The sequence below is a fragment of the Ambystoma mexicanum genome, chromosome 7p (genome assembly GCF_040938575.1).
Source record: "Ambystoma mexicanum isolate Mex_15411 chromosome 7p, UKY_AmexF1_1, whole genome shotgun sequence".
NCBI classification, from domain to species: Eukaryota; Metazoa; Chordata; class Amphibia; order Caudata; family Ambystomatidae; genus Ambystoma; species Ambystoma mexicanum.
The window spans coordinates 922889310-922915078 of record NC_090939.1 but is presented as its reverse complement, the minus strand read 5'-3'; the positions used below and the strand labels follow the sequence as shown (position 1 = coordinate 922915078).

The window sequence follows — 25769 nt, the reverse complement described above, 5'->3', positions numbered from 1 at the left end:
ACGCATACCAAGTGCACCCAAGCACGTTTTACTACATTACTCTCTCCACTGACCTGGACTGCAGTCCCTTAGGGCGTTCAACCCACATCGCTTTGGAATCAAACAAATGGTAAAAAGTGCTATACAAATGCCCAATAACATAACATTTACATGCAAAGTCACCATAATTAAATAGCCCCTACAGACCTTGTAATTACTTTTGAAATGCCCAAAATACATGCTAGGTTTTGTTTACACAGTGACACCCATACATACCACACAGCATTTCCAAGTGACATAGCTAAAAGACTTCCATTTTCTCTAGTAAATAGAAGTCCTTTCACATGGCTTAGTAGTAATTGGGTGTGTCAGGGCTCGAAATTGCTGCGAGCTATTTAGCTCCTATGTCTAGCTTAGAAGAGCCTGATTAGCTTGAACCCATCAATTACTGTGAGCTACTTTTGACTCCCCAGGACAACTGGTGCCATACAAACATACATATGCGATATTAACTCTAGGTTTGGTAACCTAAATAAAGGCGAATAAATGACATAGAAGGGACATTTAAAGCATAATGGAATAGACATTGATGGGTATTTAGTGTTTGCATCTCATACGCATCGTTGCAGTGTTCTGTGTACTAACTCCTGTTTCTGCTGATGTAGCACCTGCCTTCTACCTAATGAGTAATACTGTGAAGCTGCTTTTGGCTCCTGCTCATCAAATCTCAATTTAGATCCCTGGTGGGCAGACACTAAATTACTCAATTATTACTACTGAGCCAAAGAAGGCTACGACACAGCGATTTACAAATGTCTAATAGGAAAAAGGCTAGTAAGGAGCATGATTAACAGTATGGGGAATGCAGGATAGTAGGAGTATGACTAGCAAGTTACATGGTGCAGAATGGAGGCCAAGTGGCAGAGGGGGAATGGGCACAGTAACAGTGCAACAATGTAATGCTACACTGGGCATTGAGTGACTAAAAATGCAATTTACACAAGATTATTTAAAGCACAGGGCTATAGGCAATCAAAAAGGCAATTAACAGAGTACGGTAGTAATACAATAGTGGCAAAGAAAAAGCGGAAGGGGGCAGATCACCATAGCTGATGCAGATGCTTGAGGGGGAAGTGCAAGTGAGGTAACAAATACAAAGATGGAGCAGGAAGCGTTAGAGCTCATGGGTTTTTCCCCTATGTAGTCTTTCCGTTGCCAATTTTATTTCTTGGACATTTACATGACGCCTATACAACAAATGGCGTTTCAAGGCGCCAACCAGTATACTTATTTTTTTTAAGCAATATCAAAAGGCCTGAAGCAAGATTCTTGCCGCTTCTACCTGGAGTAGAAGCAGAACAACAGTCCCGGAGTCTTTATATGGCAAGCGGCTGTCGCTTAGAAGCCAGCCAGGCGTGTAAAGCATCAAGTGGTTGGGTCAAATATCTAAATGAAAAACCGTCTCAAGACAGGTTAAACTTCTTTGATAAAAAGTTGTGATGAGCAACAGCATGCAACCTGTACTTAGACCACAACGTTTTATAAGTCTAAGAGCATTACTGCTATTAGACTTATAAAACGTTGTAGTTTAAGTACAGGTTTCCATTGGAGATTGGGGGACTATTTTTAATTCCCACATAGGATGGGTCGAGAATGACAGCTCATCTGTATTTAATTTTGGCTTGATGGCCCCAAATAGGTCCCCTTGAAGACCTGTGCCCTTGAACGGTTAAACAACGCTGAAGAACCGAGCCAATTGCTATTGTATTGGTTTCAGGTTGAGAGCACTCTGGTTACCTAATGGTCAGACTTGCATTAGAGCATCCTGGACGGGTACATATTAGATTCTCAGTGGAGCAACCCTGGTGGAGACGTCGCCGGTACAGGTTACAGTTCACATCTTAGATGGTCATGTGGCAACTACTCAGCTATTAACTTTCTAAGTGATGGAGGAGATGTGGATAATATGGCCACCCTGGCTGGCTCAATAGAACTTTGCCCAAAGGTAGACTCCAACGTGTCGGGATGCTAGGATCCTGAGGTCCGTAAATCTGAAACTTGTCTTCTTGTAAGAAATAACCAGAGGCAGCGATCAATAATTGTGCAACGTTTGAGCCACAGAAAGTGGAACAATGTCCCAAATTTCTGTTTTTTCTAGTTCCGTGCCATGTCATTTCCCTCAAATGGAGTAACTGGACCGAAGATGAACACGAGGATCAGTTGCAATTCATCGCACATAATCCCACATACAAAAAAATATTATGCCTTTTCAGATAGTGCACCTGCCAGCCATGGATCCAAAAAGCCAAGAGCAGAGAGAGTCTGGCGAGTGGTGTGAATGTCCTTCTGCATGACCCACGTCTGCAGTTGAATGTAACAGATCATTGAGACAAGTGGATTTCCTGCTACCCGGTTTGTTTATATAGAGGTGGCCAAGTTATGTGACCACCACAAAACAATTACTATATTCCTGTAGAAGAAATGTCTTGAGTTTCACTACACACCCAGGAAGTGGAAGTCTCATTGCGGAGCTCAATCGAGGTTATGGAATTCAAGTTTTCTCCAGAGTCAAACATGGAAGTGCCTGCCATGAAACAGTCAGGACGTGTACTCATAAAAGGCCTCTCACAAGAACATCTGTGCCTAGAGACTTTCCAGATACATTGGAACCAACCAACAGAACCAAGTAACGCTCAAGGTAGTCCAATTATTGCATCTTTAGTCAGGCAGCAAGAAACTAAAATCAATCCTGTGAGGGAAGTGTCCGTCACTACAGTCACCAACGGCCACGGTTGCCAAAACGGCTCCCCCTTCATCAGGTTCCCCTCGTTGGCCCACCACAGAAGATCCTGAGACCAAGAGTGGAATCTGAAGGGGATCGGACATCTTGCCTGAGAATTGTGACCACTGCATCTTGAGGACCCATTGTAGGGATCTCATCCTCAGCCTGGCCTCTGGCACCAGAAAAATGCACAATGGCATATGCAGGATGCCATGAGGCCGAGCAACCTGAAAATTCGAAAGCCGGGAGACACTGGCCACGTTTAAACTTGTCCACCATCTGCACGGTGCGATGAGCCCTCACCTTGGGAGGCGAGCACTTCCCCCAAGGACGTGTCCAACACAGCCCCGATGTACTGGAGCAGTTGGGAAGGTATCAGATGCAACTTTGAGGGAGAAGCCCAGCTTGTGGAGGGAGCTGCAGGTGAGACTGAGATGATCCCTCGCTTGCTCGGGAGAATGCGCACGGATCAGCCAGTCGTCCAGGTAGGGTTAGACGTGAATCCCACCTCGCCTGAGATATGCTGCCACCACCACCATTAGCTTGGTGAAGACCCTCGGGCGGAGGTCAATCCGAATGGCAGGACCCGAAACTGAAAGTGCAAGCTGCCAGCCGCAAACCTCAGGTACTTTCTTTGCTTTGGATGAATCGGCACATGAATGTAAGCATCCTGTAGGTCCAGAGACACCAACCAATCCTGAAGTCGAAGGGCCTAGAGGACCTGAGAAAGAGTGACCATGTTGAACTTGTCCTTCCTGAGAAGTTTGTTCAACCAACGCAAGTCCAAGATGGGTCTCAATCCCCCGTCTTTCTTTGGAGTAAAAAATATGGCGAATACCATCCCTTGTTCCTCTCCATTACAGGCACCAGTTCTATAGCGCCTTTCCCCAGCAGTGTCAAGATTTCTTGCATGTGCAGAGGATCTGGAAGCTTCAAAGATAGATTCCCCGGCGGATTGTCGTGAGGCCGCTTTAGGGAGGGAAGGCAGTAGACGTGGGTTATTGTATCCAGACCCACGCATCTGAAGTAATAGCTTGCGAGATGCTGAGACAGTCTGCCCCCAACCGGCGAACAATGGAACATGGCCTCATGGTGGTTTTGGAGCCGCTGCGGCAGCGCCTGAAGGCAAAGAGGCAGCTGCCTGAGCGGCTCTGGCCCCCACTATTTCCCCGACCACCCTGGGTACTTTTACACTGACCCCTTCGACTGGCGGCTCCACTCGTCCTACCAAAAGAGGAGTAATAACAAAAGAAACCCCCCCTGCACTGCTGTCCCCATGAAGAAAAGGCAGAGGTTGACGCACAGCTGTGCTCAACGATTTATCCGCAGCTTTCGAGGTCTGCAACCTCTCAAGGCTCTCGTCAGCCTTGCTGCCAAAAAAATGCGCTCCATCAAAGGGCATGTTCAAAATACGGGCTTGCACATCCGGAGCAAAACCCGACTTCCGCGACCACGCAAATCTGCGCATAACGGTGCTCGTAGCCATGGACCAGCTAACACTGTCGGCAGTGTCCAATCCCAACTGAAGAGATTCACACATGGCATCCTTGCCATCTTGCACGAGAGCAAGCAACCCATCCCTTTCTTCCCCTTCGGGAATATGCTCAGCCGCTAGAGAAACAAGTCCACAGAGTGTGAAAATCTTGCTAAGGCACAAGTGGAGTTGGCGGACTTCAACGCCATACTCCCCGCAGAAAACACCTTGCATGCCCAACCATCAGCGTTTGTCGTTCCTATCATGAGGGATGGTAGGGTACGCCACATGCCTCGAGGTGGCCGTAGCCGCCTGAACCACCAAACTCTCGGGAGTGGGGTGAGAGGAAAGGTAGCTGGGGTTGCCACTGGAAGGGTGGTATTTTTTAGTTAACTATTTGTTAACCGCCGGAAGAGATTCCGGTGTCTGCCAAGCAGCCGCCACCCTTTTCTGCAATGTCAAATGAAAAGGTAATACCAGGTCAGAGGATGGACCTTGATCCAAAATATCAGTTAAGTCATCCTGAACAAAAACAAAAGCTTCCGGAGGACTAGACCAACCAAGATACTCAGTGACCCTAGCCATCAGTCTCCTGTAGGACGACTCAGCATGAGCCCCAGGCTCACGTCTGCCAAACTCCACCTCAGGAGAAGTGTCCAAGCCACTGGTATCATGAAGAGATTGACGTAACTCTTCCAACTGACTGTCCCCGTAAAAGACAGGAGCCACATCAGGCTCAAAAGGGTCAAATTCCAAATCTGATCTCTCATCCTCATAGATATCATCCAGGAGGGAGAAAAAAAACTCCTGCCTTGGGACAGAAGAGGGTCTGGAATCCTTAGCAGGCCTCACAGTCTTGGGAGTAGCCTTCCTTGGCGGATCGACAGTACCAGGGACCTACATCGGCAATGTCCGGCCAAAAGGCCCCAAAGGCGTCGACAACAGCGCCGACGGTGCTGAGGGCTGGTGTGAAGCAAAGCTTCGACATCCGTATCCGACAGACACAGCGCCGACGGTGCTGAGGGCTGGTGTGAAGCAAAGCTTCGACATCCGTATCGGACGGACACGGCGCCGACGGAGTCGAGGCCGACCTCGAGCCCTTACCAGATTTCTGCGGTCTCGCCAGGGACGAAGACCGAGTCCTGGAAGCATTTCTCTGGCAATCAACCTGAACCTTGTCCGAACGGGACCTCAAAGGTTCCTGATGAGAATCGTGCCGAGGACCCGAGCCTGAAGGCGCACAAGCCACAGACCAAGACCGTTATCTGCTGGCTTCCTCCGAACGCGCAAACGGACTGTGCCTTGGGTTTGAAAAATCGCCAGCATCTGCTCTCTGAAGGCTTCCCATTCCTCCGGAGTCGAGGTCTTAGTAGGACAAGCCACTTTCCTCACTACACCATCCTTCGAGGAGGAAGGCGACCTGTGAAGGCGCTTCCGGGAATGTCGAAACGAGGACGAATGGCGAGAACTACTCCGGGACCGAGATCCCCGGGACTTCTTCCGACGAGGAGAGTCGCCCCTCAAATCATCGGTGGACATCCCCTTAGCAGCTTTACAGGACCTACTGGGTTTGGAACCACTACCTACCTGTAACTTCCCCTTACACTCCCGAAAGGCCTTAGCAGTCAGCGACTGGCATTTGGAACAGTCGTCTGTGTCATGACTCTCGCCCAGACACCACAAACAAATGCGATGCAGGTCTGTAATCGACATCTTAGACTTGCAGTCCCGGCACGTCTTTAAGCCAGACCTCGGAGTCGGAGGGGTCGAAGAAGACGACATTCACAAGGAATACATGAGGCGCGCTAAGTCTCCAAAGAAAACACGTTGGCAGAGAAAACGGTACTGATGCTACAGGCGCCTTGCGTCCTATTTATAACATCTGGTGACATCGCCCTCGATGGAGGCCTTCAAGGGACATCGACCAGACACCATCGACGCAGGACGCCCTCTGCTGAAAAATGTCCTAAGTACACAGCTGTGGACATCAGTCAAGATGTGGAATACATTGGAGGACACAATCCATTTGAAGGAAGAGTTTGTGTGCAGAGAGATAAAGGTTGCAAAACTACAGTTGACGTTTCCAGAATGGGAGCAGGGACAGTGAATGGATTGATATTGTGCTTGTGGGCCCAAAGCTTACATGAAGCTCCCCAAGGATTGGGGAGGAACGGGTTTGTTGGTGCTCATCCATGTTCCAGCACTAGTGATTCCTCAGAGTGACCTGAATATTGGAGAATTTCGAAAAGTAGATGGCCATTTGAGGAGAAGAGCTCTTGAATTTCTCAATCGAACAAGAAGAGAGAACTACTTCTCAGCTAAGTCGATAGAAGCATTTGATGCCTTCCATATGAAAATAGATTGTTTAGTCAGACTGCTTTGATATTCACAACTATCTTCATGCCTGCGATCTAGACGATGGCTAATGCCAAATGTTTGCAAATTACCAGATGGGAACTTCAGCAGACAATCAACGCCACCATAAAGGGATTCAATGCTATCAAGGAAGAGCTGAGGGCCATACAACTGATGACCCTCCAAAACAGATATGTCCTTGACATGATCACAGTGATGGAAGGAGGAGTTTGCACCAATAAACAGGCCATCATGTTGTACGTTCATACTTTTTCATGATGACTAGAATGAAACTTTGACAGAGGCCATAACGTTGCTGACAAACCTGTACACTAAGTTGGAAGATGAGACAGAGGACATTACAGATGAGTTGGTTTGCATCCGTATTCTCATGGATTCCACAGTGAAGGCAAACATCTTCAAGTTTCTTGCAGCACTATTACTCATGTTGATGTTTGGATTTTGTATAATCAAGATAATAATCGCCCAGTGCAAGAAAACAGCAAAGAAGGCAGTAGGAATGAAGATTATGATTGATGTTGAATCACGGTTCGGACCCGAACCCAAAGAGTTGACTGATTAACATGTAGAGAATACATAAAGGCTAGCATTGTAGCACCTGAAGGTACGAAGTTCCTATATCCGAAGAATCATAAGTACGTGGGACGATCGGTCTACTGTAATCCGAATGGACAGTGCAGCTACATGACCTGGAGTATGGATGAACATGTAAAATCGGCTGGCATCTTGAAAGGGGCAATGAAGATTTGCACTCTGAAGAAGCACTTCTTCAAGAGAAACTACCAAGATGTGGTGAAGAAGTGGTCGATTGATCGACCAGAGGGAAGGGAGCGTAGAGGAGCAGCCGAATGCCTCTGCAGGAAGTCCACCCACCTACTTGTATGTTGGGAGATTGTGCCATTCTTAACACCAGCAGTTGTGACCATACCACGGACAATATTCGAGATTCCCCTGAGAAAGCCATATCAAATGTATTCCAGAAGAGACAACAATTTGAGGGAGGGACATCCTGAAGAAATATGAGAAAGAACAAAGGAGGAGCTGGTGACGTCACAAGAGACGAGCGTAGCTCACGAAGAAGATTGGCCAAAGACAATGCCTGGACTTTATGGAACTTGATGACTAAGTTAGGAATCTAGTAAACTGTCTTATGCAAAAGAGAAGATTGCCTGTGTGTGACGTACTACAGCAAATGCAAGCCGTTCAATAACTGTACAGATGCTGTAACGCAAGTAGACCAAGTGATCATGGAAGCTGGCTTTACGTAGTGACTAGACTGCAGGCGGAGCTGCCATCCATTGTATAGAAACTGGACATCGGTGTCATGAAAATTAGCAAGCTCTGACCTATGGAGACGAAAAAGCTGAGAATTGTGTCGCAGTAAGAATATGCTGAGAACATAGAAATGAGCAACAAGACTTCCTTGCCTGGTACCAAAGTTGAAGTAAGCTAAGGCCGGTTATCTATTAAAGGCAGTGAAAAGATGAATCATTCCTTGTTAAGGTGCAAAGAAAGAACACCAAGCATGCCAAGTTTTATTCATTTAAGACGTGTAAATGTTGCAAATTGGTCTGAATCATGGTCTCTTAGGATGAGAATAGAGGTGGGCATTGAGTTCTCGAACTACGATAGTGTGTGCCCATACTCCCTTATATTCCCAGAGGCAAGATTACATTGCAAGGCCAAGTTAAAGAATCTTCATGGAAGAAGGCTTGGGTGATGAGACATAGGGCTATTTGGGTGGGGAGGTGAAGTCCACCTCCTGGCACCTGGGTCTGAGCTCACATGCTGCTACGTGAGCCGAATGTTCCAGACATGGCACGAGCGTGTCAACCAATTATAGAGGGCCATATAATGAAGAGCCTTATAGTTTGAGAGCCAATAGTATACTGTGCATCTAATGAGTATTGACGATGACTTGCAGTAGAGGCAGGTGCACGTTGTCCACCTGATAGATATCCAATCAAAACCTTACCCCTTATAGAAAGTATATTTAGATGTTCCCCTTAAGCCTATCACAACTCCTTGTAGGTTTCTTTGTTTGCCACGTAGTATGACGTAATTTATGACACATTTTTAGTATAAAGATTGTGTGAAATGTACTGAGCGACTCGAGCGAATATCCGTTGATGTCCATTGTAACTCCGTGTTATAGACAATTGATATTAAAACAGAAAACCTTTGCCACTTTCCTGAGTTGGTTAGATTATTTGGTGTCAGAGTTATTCTGTGTCCCATCCACTGCATGTGTGCTATCCAAAGGGCTCCAAGCTCACTTTGATGAAAGAGGAAGCGAATATTGAAAAGAACTATTTGAAACAAGAGTGTATACACCAGAAGTGGGCCAATGTTGTTTTGTGGATAAAAAGGACAAGTCATACCAAAGTCCTGGCAGAAGAGTACACCGGTCAAGAGAAGTGTTTGAAAGACTGCATGAAAGTCCTGGCAGGGGATTATACCAGGAAGACTAAGTGTGTGTACAAGTATAGAAAAAAAAATCTCAAGGAAGGTTCATGCCCTTGAGAAGTGTGAACTTTTATAAATCTGCAAAGGAGAATCTGAAGGAAGACCCATGCCCTTTAGATTGTAAACTTTAGTACATTGACAAGAAGAGTCTGACAAGGGAAGATACCAGGTGGTCTGGGAGCTGCATGTAAATTGTATAAAAGTGAAAGGAGAATGCCTAGGGAGATACATGCCCTTAAGATTGGAATTATATTAAAGGGAAAGGGAAACCAGGGTAAAGGGAGCCATTTCCCTGCGAACTGTGAACATGCCAAGAGGAGAGAGTGATCCTCGTGGGTTGTAAGGAACTAGACTATTCTTTATTGTGGATTGTACACATTAGTACAAGGAATCTGGGGAAGGGAACTATTCCCTAGAACTGAACATTGTACATTTCAAACCCTTTTGTTGGATTGGAACATGTGTGCACTTTTGAGAATCAGAGACAATACCCTTTTCCTTAGGATTCCAGACTCTGGACATACATTTGCTTTGGATATCTTGACAAAAGACAGACCCATTAGTTTTGGTTGAGGTAGGGAAATACCCCTTAGATTAGGGATAGGGAGGTATTTGCCAACCCCAATGTGTCTCAATAAAAGTGTATAACCAATAAACAGTCCTCTGTCTCCGCATCTCAGTCCAGGCTCTACACAATATCCATATCCATAAATTAGATGTCCACCACCTAACAAAAGAAATCGTCCATGAGCAACAGGGTACAATTGTACATCCTGGCTTTTTCAGATGTACAAACTGTGCATACCATTTAAGAAAACGCCTACATAAGAAAAGTCAACAGCACTGCATTATTCAATTCCAGACCAATGCAACCAACTATCCAATCACCCACAAAGCTTGCGAAAAAATGGAAACAACACATCATGATTGGCCAACGCTTTGACAACTCACTCTTAACATGCCACATACACTTAAACCCCAACTCTTTCTTTTGAAAACCACAAACAGAAAAGATGCCGACTATATGCTGAAGCTGCAGAAAAATATCAGAAAACTTGGTCAAAAAAGATTCTACCAACACACAAAAATATCTAACAAATAAGCATACATTCTAAACTAAAATGAATATGCAGGCTGGTCACTAGCTTTCAACTGCACAAACTTAGCAAAAGGAAGTTATACAATAGAAAGACATGTACAATACTAACATTAAATTAGTGTAACATACATAAGTGCAATTAAAACACAATGTTTGTTCCATAAGGTGTCAGGCGGTACACACGGGACATCCTCAATGCATAATAGGTTATACGTACAGGAGCAAAATAAAAAACTAACAATTGGATAAAGATTGTTCTGCACAGAAAAAAAATAACTTGTAGCTAATTAAAAGAATTACACATGATAATAACTCTTGGCAGTGCCATAAAAACCAATCTGGATTGAAATGTACAAATCATGCAAGAGAGAATATTGCCTACTTATATAAAAGAAACTGTATGAAATATGTCTTGCAGAATACATTACAGGGTCGGAATTGGAGTCTGTGGAGCAGGAGCTGTAAGTAGCTCCTGCATGATAGGATTTTTCTATAACTAGAAGTTACTCATCATGGCCTAGAAGCCATTCATGTCCCATAAATGAGTTCTCAGGATGGTGAATGTTTAAATGGGTAACTTAAAAAAAATGAGCGCATAAGATTTCTGTATAGAGAATTTAACTTGCATCGCTCAATTTGAAGTTCCTGACAGATGGTGGGATTTGCTTTTCTTTCCCAAACTGTGGCATGCACACAGAAATCCACACCAATTCACACACTGTGAACTGCTTCCTATTGCTATGTTGCTCTTTCATTCACTCCATTGCTGAATTTGTTGATTCTTCTGCCTCTTACCATTCCTCATTGTATCCCTGTCACATATCTTCAGTGTCAGTTGTTACGTCACGTTCCTAGCTCTCATTTAGTCATTAAATATCTTTGCAGGTACAGCCATAACGCTACCACTAAATTTGTTTCTGCTACGACTTCCATCTCGGTTTCTTTATTGCAACAACACGTTTAGCTCTGTGGCCATCTCTTATGTGATGCCACCTTGGTCATTCTTCTTTAGGGTGTGCTTGCAGAATGAAGAGCTAATACGTAGCAGTCCACAAATATAACTTTCATATAAGATTCAAACTTTAAGCCATCATGCTTTGAATGCATTCAAGAAGCTACATAAAATACCTTTGATTGATTGAAATTCCCAGACAAAGTGAATGTCAGATGGGTATGGTTGTGGGGTACCAGTCACTGGGTGCCAAATGTAGCTCCTTGTAACTGGCGGTGCCAAGCTAACCATGCTCTCCTAGGCTCTAGCAAGGAGCTGAATAGCTGTCAACAATTTAGAACCCAGCATTACCTGTGAAATGCAGCAGTAGAATGAATATTTTTTAAAAAAAAAAAAACACACACACCTTTCAATGCAGTGAAGATCTACAGCAAAAGAAACAATTCACACAGTTTTGCTTTTCTTCTATCCACAGCGTTGATATGCAAACTGCACATTGAGAAGGCAGGTACAATACATGTAGAGAACAAAAACAATACAGCCCACGTGAGGGCACACATTTACTAGAGAAGGTAAACGCCTCAACAAAAGCAAATATAAATTGCAAAAGGAAGAGAGTAGTCAGTAATTTTTAGAGTACACGCCTACCAAATAACCCCAAAAGAAATATTACAAATCACAACGGACACATTCTCAACACACAGCAACCACACCAAAACCTACTAACTCTACTAACACCCAAACAAAATAATAAAAACAGAAAAATGTAAAAAGCAGTCCAACCTCGAATAGTTCTAGCCAAATAAAGAACACCAAAAGAAACAATTGCAAGACACCCACAACCAAACATGAAACCAAAATCTACTAAATTGTGCCAACGGCCTTATAAAACAAAGCAGCAACAACTGTACAAGAAAAGGATTACCACGCCACCTGCCCCTAATCTTAATACTTTAAAGTGGGAGTGCCCAATAAAAGAATGTACGATGCACAGCATGCCTAAACACACAGAAATGTAAGTTATAAAGCATTGGAACACTGCCTGCATTTCCCCAGATGTTTGGAACTGCAAATACCATGTAACACGATCAAGCTGTGCAGGGAATCTTACTATGTTTAGCATTCATTTTCATAACTAATTCTGTGTACATTTTAAGGTCTTAAGAGTACTAAGCATTCTAAACTTCTATTGCCTATAAATGTTGTTAGTGAGAATTCTCAGAAATGTGCTAATTCCCTCAACCTTAGAGGCCCTTAGCAACATTTGCCGGATTTTGAGGACTTGATGTTTTTACCTGGAGAGAGTGAGACCCTTTTTTCCCACTCTCCCATGTATTTTTATGTGATTTTTAACACTGTTTTTGTTGGTTGTGGAGTCTGACAAACTTCATAGGCATCATATTTACATTGTGTCACACAGCACCTTCAGTGCAGTGGCACAGGGAAGTCTTTCAGATCTCCCAAAGGTTTAAATACCTTTTCTTGGATAAACTACTATTTCCAAAGAGCAGTAAAGTGAAATTGACTTTACTTAAAATGGTAACTTTCTAGACCCAGCACACTATCTTAAAATAGAGTGCTGGAGGGGTTACTTAGTATCCCCTTTGTCTAGCTTCTTATGTAACATTTTTAGGTTACCCTTTAGTCACTGAATGGCTGGTGGCAGTGGTTTACTTTTAACCACTGTAGTGTGCATTTACTGCGGGCTGCGTTCGCAGATGCAGTAAAGCACCCAACGGTACCATTTTAGTCAAAATGGCTGCAGTCTTCTTTTTTCGCCATTTCTTTGTGGAAAGGTCCTTCCTGAGATTTACTCCGCGCCCCAAACCAGGTTTGGTTCCTTTGTTCGCTTTGCCTTTGGCGGAATTCACAAGTGAAGCCCGCCTCTGGCTTCAGGGTGTCTGGTGGGGGCACGAAGTGAGAGGTGCCCGAAACTCCCTGTGCCTAGTATCCTAGGAGACCCAAATGCACTCTGTGGCGATTGGCCGGCTGGCTGTCTGGCAAGGACAGCCACCCTGCTGGGTGACTGACAGCTAGGCTGGAATGAATGGGAGAAACCTGCATAAAAGGTGAGGCTTTGGCTTGGAAGGCAGAGTCTACCACTGGACGAAGGAACCCAAGAAGAACTTGAAGAGGACGCCTGCTGCAACTCCTGGACCGTTGGTTTGCACGCTGAACCTCCAAATTCCTATCGACAGAGAAGCCCCTGCAGGGACGACTTCTCCCTTTGAGTTGGTGGGACCAATCAACTCCAAAGTAAGCCACCTGGAAATCCTCTCGGAGCTGGTTGAATTTCCACAGAGTTGCTGCTGGAAACCGAAACACCAGGGAGAGGAACATCAGATTGTGTGTGTTGCTTTTAAGCTGGCCAAGAGCTCTAGGAAGATTTTCTGGACTCCCAGGAAGCAGTACTGACCGAGCCTGAGCCACCTCAACAGAGGGCTGGACCCCAGATGCAACGGGAGTCCATCTCGACAGCCAGAAACCCCAGTGTTGCTATTTGCGGTAGACGTGAGGAGGTGAAACACCAAAGTGCCACTTGTTTGAAGATTGCCGGTTCCCAAAAATCCCCAAAGTCCTCCCTCTTTTCCCCACGACTGAGGCCCAGGAACACCAGGATCTGCAGAGCTGCACAGAACAGAAGTCATCTGCTGCACTTTTCTTCAACCTAAAGTTACTGTACAGTCTAAGAGAACTTACATCTTGTTGTGTAGCCACTTGTCCTCGTTGGAGACTTGCTGGGTTGCATTTTCAGAGTTGCTTCCAGCTTCTTTACCTCACAAGCCTAAACAGCTTGTGGCCCTACTTTGAATTCTTCTATCTACAAAGACTTTAAAAACATTGTCCCCGACTTTTACCTACCTCTGAGAAGTGCTTCAGTTTCACCTCGACTTTTGCCCAAATGACTTTGGCTTAGCCTGGCTCCCTGAATGACTCCTCTTCCCTCTGTAAATGTGTTTGGTCTTCCTTTCAGGAAAGGCTTAACTAACTTTGCATTGGGGGTTTACAAAAGTACTTACCTGCTTTGAAAACTATTTGTGAGATCTCTTGTTGTGTCATAATAACCTTTCTCTTTGACAAACCCTGAAATCTGATTCTAAATGCAACAGCGATAGATTAATGTCCCCAGCACCCTAATTGTTGAAGTCATCTGAGGGTGTACCTCCCAAAAGGGTACTTACTGATGTAGAAATATTAAGAGTGTGTATTTGTGAAGTGTATTTGAGTGTTACGGTTATATTGCCCCCTTCTGAAGAAGGCTTATTCTAACTGACTGATAAATAAATTAATAATTGTTTAGTCAAGAAACCTTGTGTAAGTGTTTATTTGAATACGTGTCACTGTGAATCTCTATGTAACTCCCCTACAGCTCACATTGACACCTCTTGAGAGAAGCCTGGCTGCTCAACACGCTACCAAACTGTGTAGTAGAAGCTTACACCAAGGTTGGGTTCCTATTGCCAGGAGGACAGGGTTGTAGTGCACGCAAAGGGTACTGCATACAATCTTGCCTAACAAATGTCTCTCACAACCTTTAACTGTACAAAAGCAACTTGACTGAATATGTAAGGTTACATTAGAAAATGCATCAACATACTGTGTTTACCTTCCCCAATGACACACCATTTACAATGTCAGATCACTGAATACCATAGATTTGGTGCAGGGGTTTTGGAACCTGTATGTAGCATTTTCTCCAAACACGTTTATGCAACCGTCCATTTGTGTGCCGCTTTCAATCTACTGTTATTCATTTGCCTCCCTAGCTACAGGTTTTGGGACAATTTGTTGGGAATGGAATTAATTCTCTGAGCAACTCTGTTGCAAAAGTATATATTTAATGACTAGACTCACCACCAGCAATTATAAATAAATCTCTGTTAGAGGAAAAAATTACATGACGACTTTATGGCCCAACTTACTGCCTATGCCAGCGGAACAGCACACTGATTCTATTGTGATTGCCGCTTAATTGTGAAGAATAAAACTGCATTTAAATTGCACCAATGTTAATTGTGCACAGAACAGACACATTACAAAATTCACTTGGTTTTGTTGAACATGAAATCTCTGTTTAACTTTCAAATATAGGGGACAGTGGCTTTTCCATTTACCTTTTGCTCCAAGACCCCCTTATTTTCTGGGTTTACCACAGATGGCACTATCAGTGTAATAGGGATTTACATGAGGCTCAGTACTTACATTTCAAATGTGTCTCCTTATTTTTGGAAATTAGCCTCGACACACTCAGTTTGAAGTTGCTCCAACAGCAAGCTCCTTTGTAGCTGCTTTTGCCAGGCTGAAATGGACAGCTCATCTACTCCTGAATAGAGACATCCTTCTGCAGTCTCTATAGAACAGCACTCCAGATGGTGTTTGTTTTCCTCCAGCCAGCCATCTCCTTCCAGCAATATCCAGATTAATGTTGATAAGCTCTGTGAAAGGTACTTTATCATAAGAAACCCTCCTATATCCTTGTGACAATGGTGTCCATTCATACCTTGTCTTGTGACTGCCACAGTGGGGCTCTCTACCCCAGTCTTGTGACTTGGAAAAAGGTGCGAGTTAGATCACCCCTAATGTTAAAGTAGCAATTTTGTTGATGTAATATAAACACGATGTGAATATGCTGGTTTGATAAAAGACCATACACATCAGGATGGGTGATTCGAGATGCTACATAACCGAGATATATATTACAATTCGTCACATGTAAAGTTATAGATTTATAATCCATTATATTTTTAGGTTGAGAATTCAACACATGGAAAGTATTCCTGACCTTTACAAGAAATGCAGGTTAAATAAATTTGACTTTCGGCCAACAGAGGTCCTCTGTGTTACATTGCAAACAAGCTCTTTTCCATAATCCTAGTATAGGAAAGCTCAAAATATAACATTCTCTTAGGGTAAACACTGTCTTGTGATCAGAGCCCAGAAAATGGATTTAAATGAGCTTCACACAGGTGAATCTTACTGTGGAGACAACAGCCTCCTTTCCTTATCAATCTTATGACAAATTCCTGATGTTGGGGCTGCACTGCTCCAAGCTAAATCCAAGTTTACATGCACATGTATGCACTATTCCTAGTTAAACCGAATGCAAGGTTATTCATAGTAACAGGCCTTTAAATGGGGTTTCTTTCATTCATTTAGGATTGCACTGCGACATAATTTTACATTTGTAAAGAAAGGAACATAGAATTTCAAAAGCATAGATGCGCGCCATGAGGCCTTCGGACGATTTGGTGCATTATTAATAATTACAATAAATAGATGTATTTTCTCTGCACTTTGCATCAGTAATCTAGCAACCACCAGAGTAGGACACAGAATTAGGCGAGCCCCTCTCCGACGGGACAGCCAGTCTTAGCACTGCTTCCCGCTGCACAATCTCTGAATTTCGGAATCCCGACTCCTAAGACTCTCTCTGCAATGCATCCTGCGCTGCTGTCTAATGGGCTGCAACTGAAGGGGCCTTAAATATTTAAAAAAACCCGCTCAGGTGTGGGTCATTGGAACCACTAGAGTGCACACTACAGTTCTGCACCTCTGAGCTCCTCTTCCTTGTCTGAGTATCTATAGCATTATGGGACTTGAAGACCCTACTGTTTTGATTCATTTTAACCTCATTTAATTCACTCCGTTTTAATGATTTATACAATGTACCTTTATGGGAGGTTTTCAAAGAAATGAATGGTTGGTTCTTGTTTTTTTTATTCCAACCTAAGGTGAAATTATAACTATCAGAAGTAGTAGTATTGATTCTTACATAGTTAATTCCCAGGTTGATCATAAGGGTTTTCGCCACTGACAATGTGGGTAATTCTTGGAAGGAAAGTCTTACAATGATAGGTATTCCAGTATTATGGAAACCTCACCCTCTGAAGATTAATATTGCTCATCTCTCAACTGAGTCTCCTATTCCCCTGGTGGCCTTCTTCCAGGTGATCCACTCAGCGAGTACCACCCGCAGGGTTAGGATCAGATAGCGACTGCCTTCCCCCGGCGACCTGGGAGGAGACTTTAGGCTGTGACTCTGTGAGGACTCCGTAGCTTTCATCACATATCTGACTTGGACAAAGCTTCTATTCTGGCTAAAGTTCACCCTACCTCTGCTCCAGATGAACCTCTCCCCTAGTCTCTTAGTCTCCCTCTTTATTCTTCTCTGCTTCCTTTTCTTACAGCCCTATTTAACTCCTTTCTTCTGCTTCGGTTGCTTCCTTCCTTCTTTATTAAAACATGCCTCCATTCGTCATATATTGAAAAAAACATCACTTGAATCCTTCTCTACCCTCTAACTTTTGTCCAATCTTTCTTCTTCCTTTTCTGTCTAAGCTTTTAGAGCAGAATGTATATACTGGGGTTTTTTCCTTCATTAATCTAAATTTTCTTCCTCCTTTACAATCTGGTTTTAGGCCTCGCCACACTACACAATCCACTCTTTTATTAGTCATTAACTCTCTTCCCTCCTCACGCTACTCTAAACTTTCTCATGTGCCCATTCTTTTAGATCTATCGGCTGCTTTTGACACGGCAGACCACGCTATTCTTCCATCATTTCTTTCTGATATTGGTTTTCGGGACTCTGTCCTGAATTGGTTCAATTCCCATCTCTCCGAATGCACCTTATCAGGTTCACGGGATGGCTATTCTTCTCCATCTTTCCAGCTTTCTCATGGGGTTTCCCAAGGCTGAGTCCTTGACCACCTTCTCCTCTCCCTCTACACTTCCTTTCTTGGTTAAGTTATTTCTCATTTTGGGTTCTCTTACCATCTATATGCCAACGACTTGCAAATCATTTTGTCCTTTCCCTTCTTTACTGACTCTTTTCACTCCTCCCAGTTTGGTTGTTCGTTTTGCAATACAAACCTGGATGCCCTGTCACTTTCTTCACCTTAGCCTCACTAAGACTGGCGGTATTAATTTTTCCTGCCAATACCATTTCCTATCCACTCGCTCCTCCCTCAATTTCCTTTCCTCATTCTATGCTGCCTATTACTCCTATGCCAGTAATCGGAGTGTTATCTTTGACTCCTCACTTTCCTTCTCTCTGTCTCTCCATATTTCTCCTATTGCTTGTTCCTGTCGCTATCAATTATTCAACATTCGCTCAGCCCATCGATTTCTTTTTTTGCCTCTAAACTCATTTCCTCTTTGGTGTGAGAAAACCCACATAGGATCCCCTGGCTAAACTCTGTATTTAAGGCCCTGCTGAAAGTGGATGCAGGACAACTGTTTCTGAACACGAGCAGGATCTATAAAAACGACCTTGGACTGATAATTGGGAATTTAGATGGGATGCAGAGAGGAGAAAAAATGAACTGTAAATCAAATAGGAAGCACACCACTATTTTCCATCCCAGGTCAAAGGATGGATTAACTGGACCAGATTGTTTTTTTGCAATGGTAGGTCACTTAGAACGTGCTTCAGGTTTGGCTTTCTGCCAAGGGGTAAGGTATTCAATTGGAGAATACACACCTCCCCCAAGGTCTGCCTGCCCACACGTAGAGGACACTACTAACCAGTTCATCATTTCATGCTCCTAGGCAATCTATATATGTTTGTTTTATTATTTATATTGCGCACCAGACCAAAAGGTATTCAGGCGCGAAAGCATAAAGAGGATTGTTAAGCTTAAGTTACATATTTGGACAGGAAAAAAACAGCTGAGGTTACAATGCTGTATGCGTGAAACAACAGATAGAACGATTAGATAAATACAGTAAGTAGCAGGAATAAGTGTGAGGCACATAAATATAGCAAAACAGTGAGGTCTCGTATAAACAATAGATCCTGAGAAGGATGCAGGTCAAGTAGGATCAGACGTCATGTTCCTTTAGCCAGTGAGGGAGACTAGTTCTAAATTATAGGTAGGGTAGATCTTCCCTTAAACCAGGAGGAAGGGAGTTCCAAGGTTGTACTGCTTTAACAGGGAAACTACTCCCGCTGGATTTAGTGAGCTTGAATCTAGGTACTAGTAGGAGGTTTGAGTTAGCTTTTCTTAGGGGGCGAGAGGCTGTTTGTCTAATTAATCTGTCTGTGTGGTATTGTGGGGCTGCGTGGTTAAGGCATTTATGCATCAAAGAAGCAGTTTTGAGGAGGATTTTATCTTTTGTGGAGCGCCAATTGACAGATCTCCTAAGATCAGATATATGGGCATTTTTGGGGAGACTTCAGGCCGCTCTCAAGGCATTATTTTGAAGAGTCTGAATTTTAGAGGTAATGTATTTGTTGCTGCCTGTATATATATAAGGCATTACAATAATCCAGTTTGGATAAGATTAAGGCTCTCGCTAAAGTGATGCAGTTATTGGGTGAAAGGAAGGGCTTGGTTGCTCTTATTAGCTTGCAAGTTTAGGATGTGGCTGAGGCCATGGCATTAACTTGTTTACCAAAGGTGAGTGTGGAGTCTATGTGGAAGCCAAGAGATTTAACTACCTTGGCCACAGTGATGTTATTGTTATCAATTATTAGTGTGGCGTAGTTAGGACCTAGTTTTTTAATGTTGGATGGTGTACCTAGAATGAGGAGTTCCGTTTTGTCATCATTGAGGCATAGACCGTGAGAGGCCTTCCATGCCTGGATGATGAGGTAAACTCTGTTCACAAAGGCCAAATCCTTGTCATAATCTCCCGTCAACGGGATGAGGATCTGTGTATCATCGGCATAATTAGTGTAGGTGATACCTAGACCAACTAGATCATCGAAAAGGGGCTTTGTGAAGATGTTGTACAGGGTGGGCGATACGCAGGAGCCTTGGGGTACACCGCATGATATGGGTACGGAGTCCACAGCTGCTAGAGGAGAGAATACTCACATTGTCCTGTTGGTTAAGGAAGGACTGGATCCAAGCGACTGCCTCCTGAGAGAAGCAGGCCACGGAGACCAGGTGGTTGCAAAGTATTGAATGGTCCACCAGATCGAACGCGGCTGAAAGGTCGAGGAGTAGTAGGAGTGCCATTTTACCTTTGTTTCTTACAGTGTCCATTTGTGCCTTAAGGTCTAGGAGTGCAGTCTCTGTACCATGATGAGGTCTGAAGCCAGAATGACTAGCCCCAAGGAGGTGGTTTTGTTCCAGATGACGCTGAATTTGCAAGTATGCTACTTTATCCAAGATTTTAAGTAGGAATGGCAATGTGGTTATAGGCCGGTAATTGGTTCGGATGGAGGGGGTCGAGGGTTTGTTTTTTGAGGGGGAGGACCCAGGAATGTTTCAGGTTACTAGGAATGGTACCTGATGCAAATGAAGCGTTTATAAGTTTAGTGATGAAAGGTGAAAGTTCATGGGCAGCGTCTTTTATAATTTGGGCTGGACATGGGTTGCCTTGACAGTTGGAAGGTTTGAGGGTGAGGATAACTTTCTCAACTTCTTTGGTGGATACTTTGCGAAAGTGGAAGCTAGGGGTTAGTGATATGGGAGGAGTTATGGTAGATTGCGGTGGTGGTAGGCTATTTGTGGCAGTCTTAAGGGTGGTACCATTGATATCAGTCTTGGAGGTACTGATGGTATCTTTTTTATTGATAATCTTCGCCTGGAGCATTGTTATCTTAGTGGACAAGGCATTTTGTACACCAATTCATATCTTTAAGACAGGAGTCAGGAGCTTGAATGGGAGATTCTACCTCTTTAAGGATGGCAAACAATTCTTTGGTATTTGATTTGGCTTGGGAAATTCGGGAGTTGTAGGATATTTGTTTAGCTAGGTTAATTTCTTTTTTGTAGAGGGTGGCTAAATTGTTCAAGTTATTTTTGTTAAGTTCCGAGGGGTCTGATCTCCAGATTTTTTCGCTTAGGCGTTTCTCTTGTCTGATAGCTCTCAGATGAGGCGTAAACCAGGCGTTTAGGTGTTGGCGGGGTTCGCTCTTTCTGATCTTCAGTGGTGCTATGACGTCTAAAGATGCAAGCATTACTTCGTTGTACATTTATACCATGGTGTCTCGGTCAGTCTGGTCTGAGATAGAATTTAGTGTGGGAAGGATGAGGGGGATGAGACTTTCAGGTGTAATATTTCTTTCATTTCTGGTGGGAGCGGCAGGAGCAATATTGCTAGTATTCATGGGTGGTGTGGCTTCTAGGGTGAAGGATATCAGGTGGTGATCGGACCGAGGCATTATAGAAGTGATCGTGGTAGGGCAGTTGTGTTCAGCAATCCAGTCGAGGGTCCTTCCTTTAATATGCGTGGGTTCCGTTATCTTTTGGGTGAATCCTAGTTCCTCGAGGGAGTTATTGATCTGTGAGGCATTAGGGTCTAGTGGGTCACTAAATCCGATGTTGAAGTCACCTAGGATAAGGCAATGTGAAGAATTTTTTAAGTTGATAGTAATTTCATAAGGTCTTCCTCAAAGGAACCTAGGGGTCCTGGTGGTCGGAAAATCAAATGAATGGTGATGGTCTGGTTATTGGCGATGGTAAGTTTAGCCGCGAGAGATTCACAGGACTTTGTGTTGTAGGGTGCGGACAGTCTTAGCGTTCGGTATTCTTAATAATTATAGCAAGGCTTCCACCTCTGGAGGTGGTGCGATCCAGTCTTACAAGAGTATCTAGTTGTCTGGAGTGGCTAACATAATTGCTGGGCCTGCTGCAGGGTGAAGCCAGGATTTGGTAATGGCTAGGAGGTCTACGTTTTCATTTAGGATTATGTCTGCTATATCTGTGGCATGGGCTACCATGGAACGGGCATTTATTAATGCGCCTTTTATGCCAGTTTGAGTGAACGGAGCAGATAGCCTCTGTTCTTTGTGTTGGTAGTTCGAGGAGGAAGGGGAATCTGTAAAGAGTCGATGGTTGAGCTGAAGTGGGCGTTAGCCGTTGTTTTCTTTGGTGATAGATGGGATGTCCCTAGGGCTATTAGAGGTGAGGTGGCCATTAGTTAGGGGATCGTAGATTCTTGGGAGTCTGGCGCAGAGTTTGAGGTTTCTCTGTTGGAAGCTGCAAGGTTTAGTGACCATGCTGGTAGACTCAAGGGGTACATTTACATGTGTTAATTGGCTCTGAGACTGGGACATGTTAAGGTTTTGTAGGGTGATCAAGTTGAGGATGGCACTGAGTAGAACAGTATAGAGTGATGGCAAATACATAGTAGATTCGTGTGGGTGGCTGGAGTGCTAGGAAGGTAAAGCTAGGCAAAGTTGCTATGAAGGCAGGTACTGGGAGTGTACCAGGTGTGATATTTTTCACAATCTGAGTGTAACTTTACAGCTTGGGCGGGAACGAGTTGGAAGTGGCTAGTTGCTAGAACGAGTTCTTGCACAATCTAGGTGCAGTTTAGCTACTGTGGGCAAGAATAGGTTGTCAGTGGCTACTTTGCTAAAGCAAATTCTCACAGAGTCTAGATGCAGTTTTAGTACTATAGGCAAAAATAGGCACAGTTGCTAGTACTAAGGCATGGTAGTTACTAAGGCAAAGTCAGGGGCAGTCTAAATGCAACTTTGCTGATGTAGGCGGGCAAGGATTGGCAGTGGCTAGTTACTGAGACAGGTTTTCGCACCAATACATATTTTCACACGATCTAGATGTAATTTTAGTACTATAAGCAAAAATAGGATGGCAATGGCTAGCTACTAAGGCAGAATCAGAGGCAGTCTGAATGCAACTTTGCTAATGTAGGCAAAAAAGATTGGCAGTGGCTAGTTACTAATATGAAGATTAGGAAGAAGACCTCTTTCCCCTTTTTTAGGCATGCAGGTATTAGATCGGAGGGCTTGGCAATACATTATTAGTTGTCGCAGAGATCTTTGTAGCACTACATAGCTATATTAGTCGTGCACTAAGGATGAGAAATCGTTACAGATGGGTTATCGGCTCACCCATAAGTATACTTTTAAACTTCATGTTGTGTCAATAATTATCTATGTATTTTATTAATATATTTATGTAGAATACTGTTTTAAATGTGATGTAATTTTAAGGCTTGTGCTGCATAAAGTTTTATGATGGCGTTATTTGAAAGAAAACCGAAATGATACATGATGAAATGAAAAACAGCCACCTAGACGGTGAAAAAAACAATCCCAATGACAAACATTGCCTACCATAAATAATGAAAAGGTTGGAGTAGCATTTACGCATGGTTGCTGCCATACTATTTCACACTGTTTTCTACTCTCCGCCATTAAACATGTTGCCTTAACCCTGCTTATTTCCCCACCTGGCCTAATTCACCATGCTTACTACATTCGCTCACTCCTCTGACTGCCTCTGCTTTCTCCTTCCTAGTCTTCACACACAGCCGGTTATGTTTTGTAGACTGCAGTGCTATTCGTTTTGACACCATAAAATCTTACGCTGCAGTAAATAGCACCTTTCAGTGTTTTTCTGTTACATCAATTGTCTATACAAACAAGTTCACTTCAGAAGTTTGTTTTCAGCATTCAAATGTTCTCTCCACACAAATACATTATTTTTGAATTTCTTTAATAGGACATTTCTTCATTCACCCCATCACAAAATGCTTTATTGTCTCCAGTATAAAGATTCCAATCATAACAGTTGTATGAGTAACTATGGCAGTACCCAAAGAGACCAAAGTATGAACATTGGCTTTTTGACATTTGGGATGCAATTGAATTCTAGAAATAAAAGTGTAATTATCTAGGTATAGGAAGCTGTGTTGTGTGCATCACTTTCAAAGAAAATATGTATTCTGGTATTTCTGCTGCATTAAAAAACAAATTAGAACAAGCAATATACTGATAAATAAATGCTTACCACTAGTCTTAAATGTAAACAGGCTTGCAGATAATGGTCCCCTGCAAAACAAAGCACATGTCATTATACAAACCTACTTTCAAGATGATTAGAGTTAAGTCAGATAATCTTTTCGATCTACGCAGATCACAATGTGCCACTGTTAATGCTGTCCACAGGGGAAGTTTAACGGTTGTAAATAAATAGTACATTCACTCAAAAACACCTTTAGTATGAATGGAACACGTTAGACAATTATAAACAATCTCAAACATCTGTACATGAAGGAAATAGTTTCTAAATGACCAATATGAATAGTCTACTTACACTCTTGATGTGACATTGTTTGCCAAAGAACTTTCGTAGTACGGGATGCCTTTGCTGATCACAACGCTGATTTGGCCACCAAGCTTGTTAGAAACTACTCCTGCATGTACGCCAGCCATGCACAGTGAAGAGGACTACAAAAAAAGAAGAGGGCCATCACTGACTGGTTTTACTACTCGCTTACTTCCTATGCTTCAGAAGATCAGTCTCATCAAAAACAATGCTTTTCCTACCCTTATTTTTTAATGTGATATTTACAGTAAAGTGTGGATACTTTTATTTCCACACATTTTTTAAACATTTGATTCTTGCAAATAAATCAACAAATTGGTTTAAAAACATATCATACAATACACTTAAAAATGTATCTTTCATTCGTACCCGGCGAGGGACAATGAGCTTGTAACAAGCAAGCCCATTGACCCTTGCCGGGTCGTAACCAGCCCGACAAAGCCTTTGTCGCGGCACCGCTCACTTCGGCTTCCTGGCCACCATGGAAAGGGAGAAGAGACTACATACAGTCCCTTCTCTCTGTTCCCTGGTGGCCATCTTTTTATTTTTCGTTTTTCAATGGTCACCATAGAAAGGGAGAAGGGACTACATATAGTCCCCTTTGTTTTGTGGCAGACTTTCTTTTCCAGTTGCGCAACGCCAAAGGCGTCTCACAACTCTAAAAAAGTAACTATTAGTACCCTGGCCTAACAGGCCGGGGTACTAATAGCAATACGCCCCTTGCCGGGGGAGGGAGCATTGCCACATCAGGTAATGCCCCAGGGCCTTTGGTAAGGCCCTAGCTTCGAGCAGGCCAGTAACTATGGGCCTGGGGGCATTACCTGATGTGGTAATGCCCTGGCTCGCAGCTAACTGCTTAAATACAAACCTTGCTGTTTTCTCAGGCAGTTTGCACTTTTCAAACAGAACAACTTGAACACCACTCAAGCAAGCAACCAGGAAAAATAGACATTGGCCAACACCTGAACATGATGAGAATATAAAATGGTCATAAGACGCAGAAAAAAAATTCATAAAACATTACCTGTAACAGTTTGATAGATGTAAAAAATGAGTATGTTTCCCATATTTCACCATCAAGCAGTTCAGAAATTGCATGTTTATTGAAAAACGTACTTTTCGGGCGTCTAACTCATGGGTATTGATCCTGCAATTCCTCTTCATACACCATTTTGGATTATTTGCTTGCCTATGTGCATTATTTGCTTGCCTATCATTGTCTTGGGCGGATAGCTCAGCAGCAACATGCTCGCCTTGAAAGCAAGACGAAACTGAGCAACACAGGTTCGATCCCCGGGTCCGTGCTTAGAAACCTCTGGGTATTAAGCTTGTTCTAAATAACCTATCATATCATATCATATGAATAAATATCATATCATAGTGCAGGAGTTGTTGAGCATACATGTATACAACCCTTATCCTTGTCCTCGATAGGAATCTGTGTGTGTCACATGTGAATCATTAACAGATTAGGAATATGAAAAACTAGCCATACCCCCGGCGTTGCCCGGGTCTGTAGCTGACATGCACATGGGGGTCTTCTATAGCCTTCTGTATGTGATATATATATTTTTTTTAAATGGCAAAATCGTCAATCTCCCGAAGCCACC

At 43.4% G+C, this 25769-nt stretch overlaps 1 protein-coding gene across 1 annotated transcript in view; it reads right to left on the bottom strand.

Annotated features, from left to right (window-relative positions):
* The window catches only part of DCBLD2 (discoidin, CUB and LCCL domain containing 2), a 621557-nt gene that overhangs the window by 176615 nt on the left and 419173 nt on the right, over nucleotides 1-25769 (bottom strand). Inside the window, exons 6-7 of the mRNA XM_069637211.1 lie at nucleotides 24148-24281; nucleotides 23842-23882 (exon numbers count right to left, since the gene is read on the bottom strand). Of these exons, the coding sequence (XP_069493312.1) occupies nucleotides 23842-23882; nucleotides 24148-24281 (175 nt within the window). The remainder of the gene's footprint in view (nucleotides 1-23841; nucleotides 23883-24147; nucleotides 24282-25769) is intronic.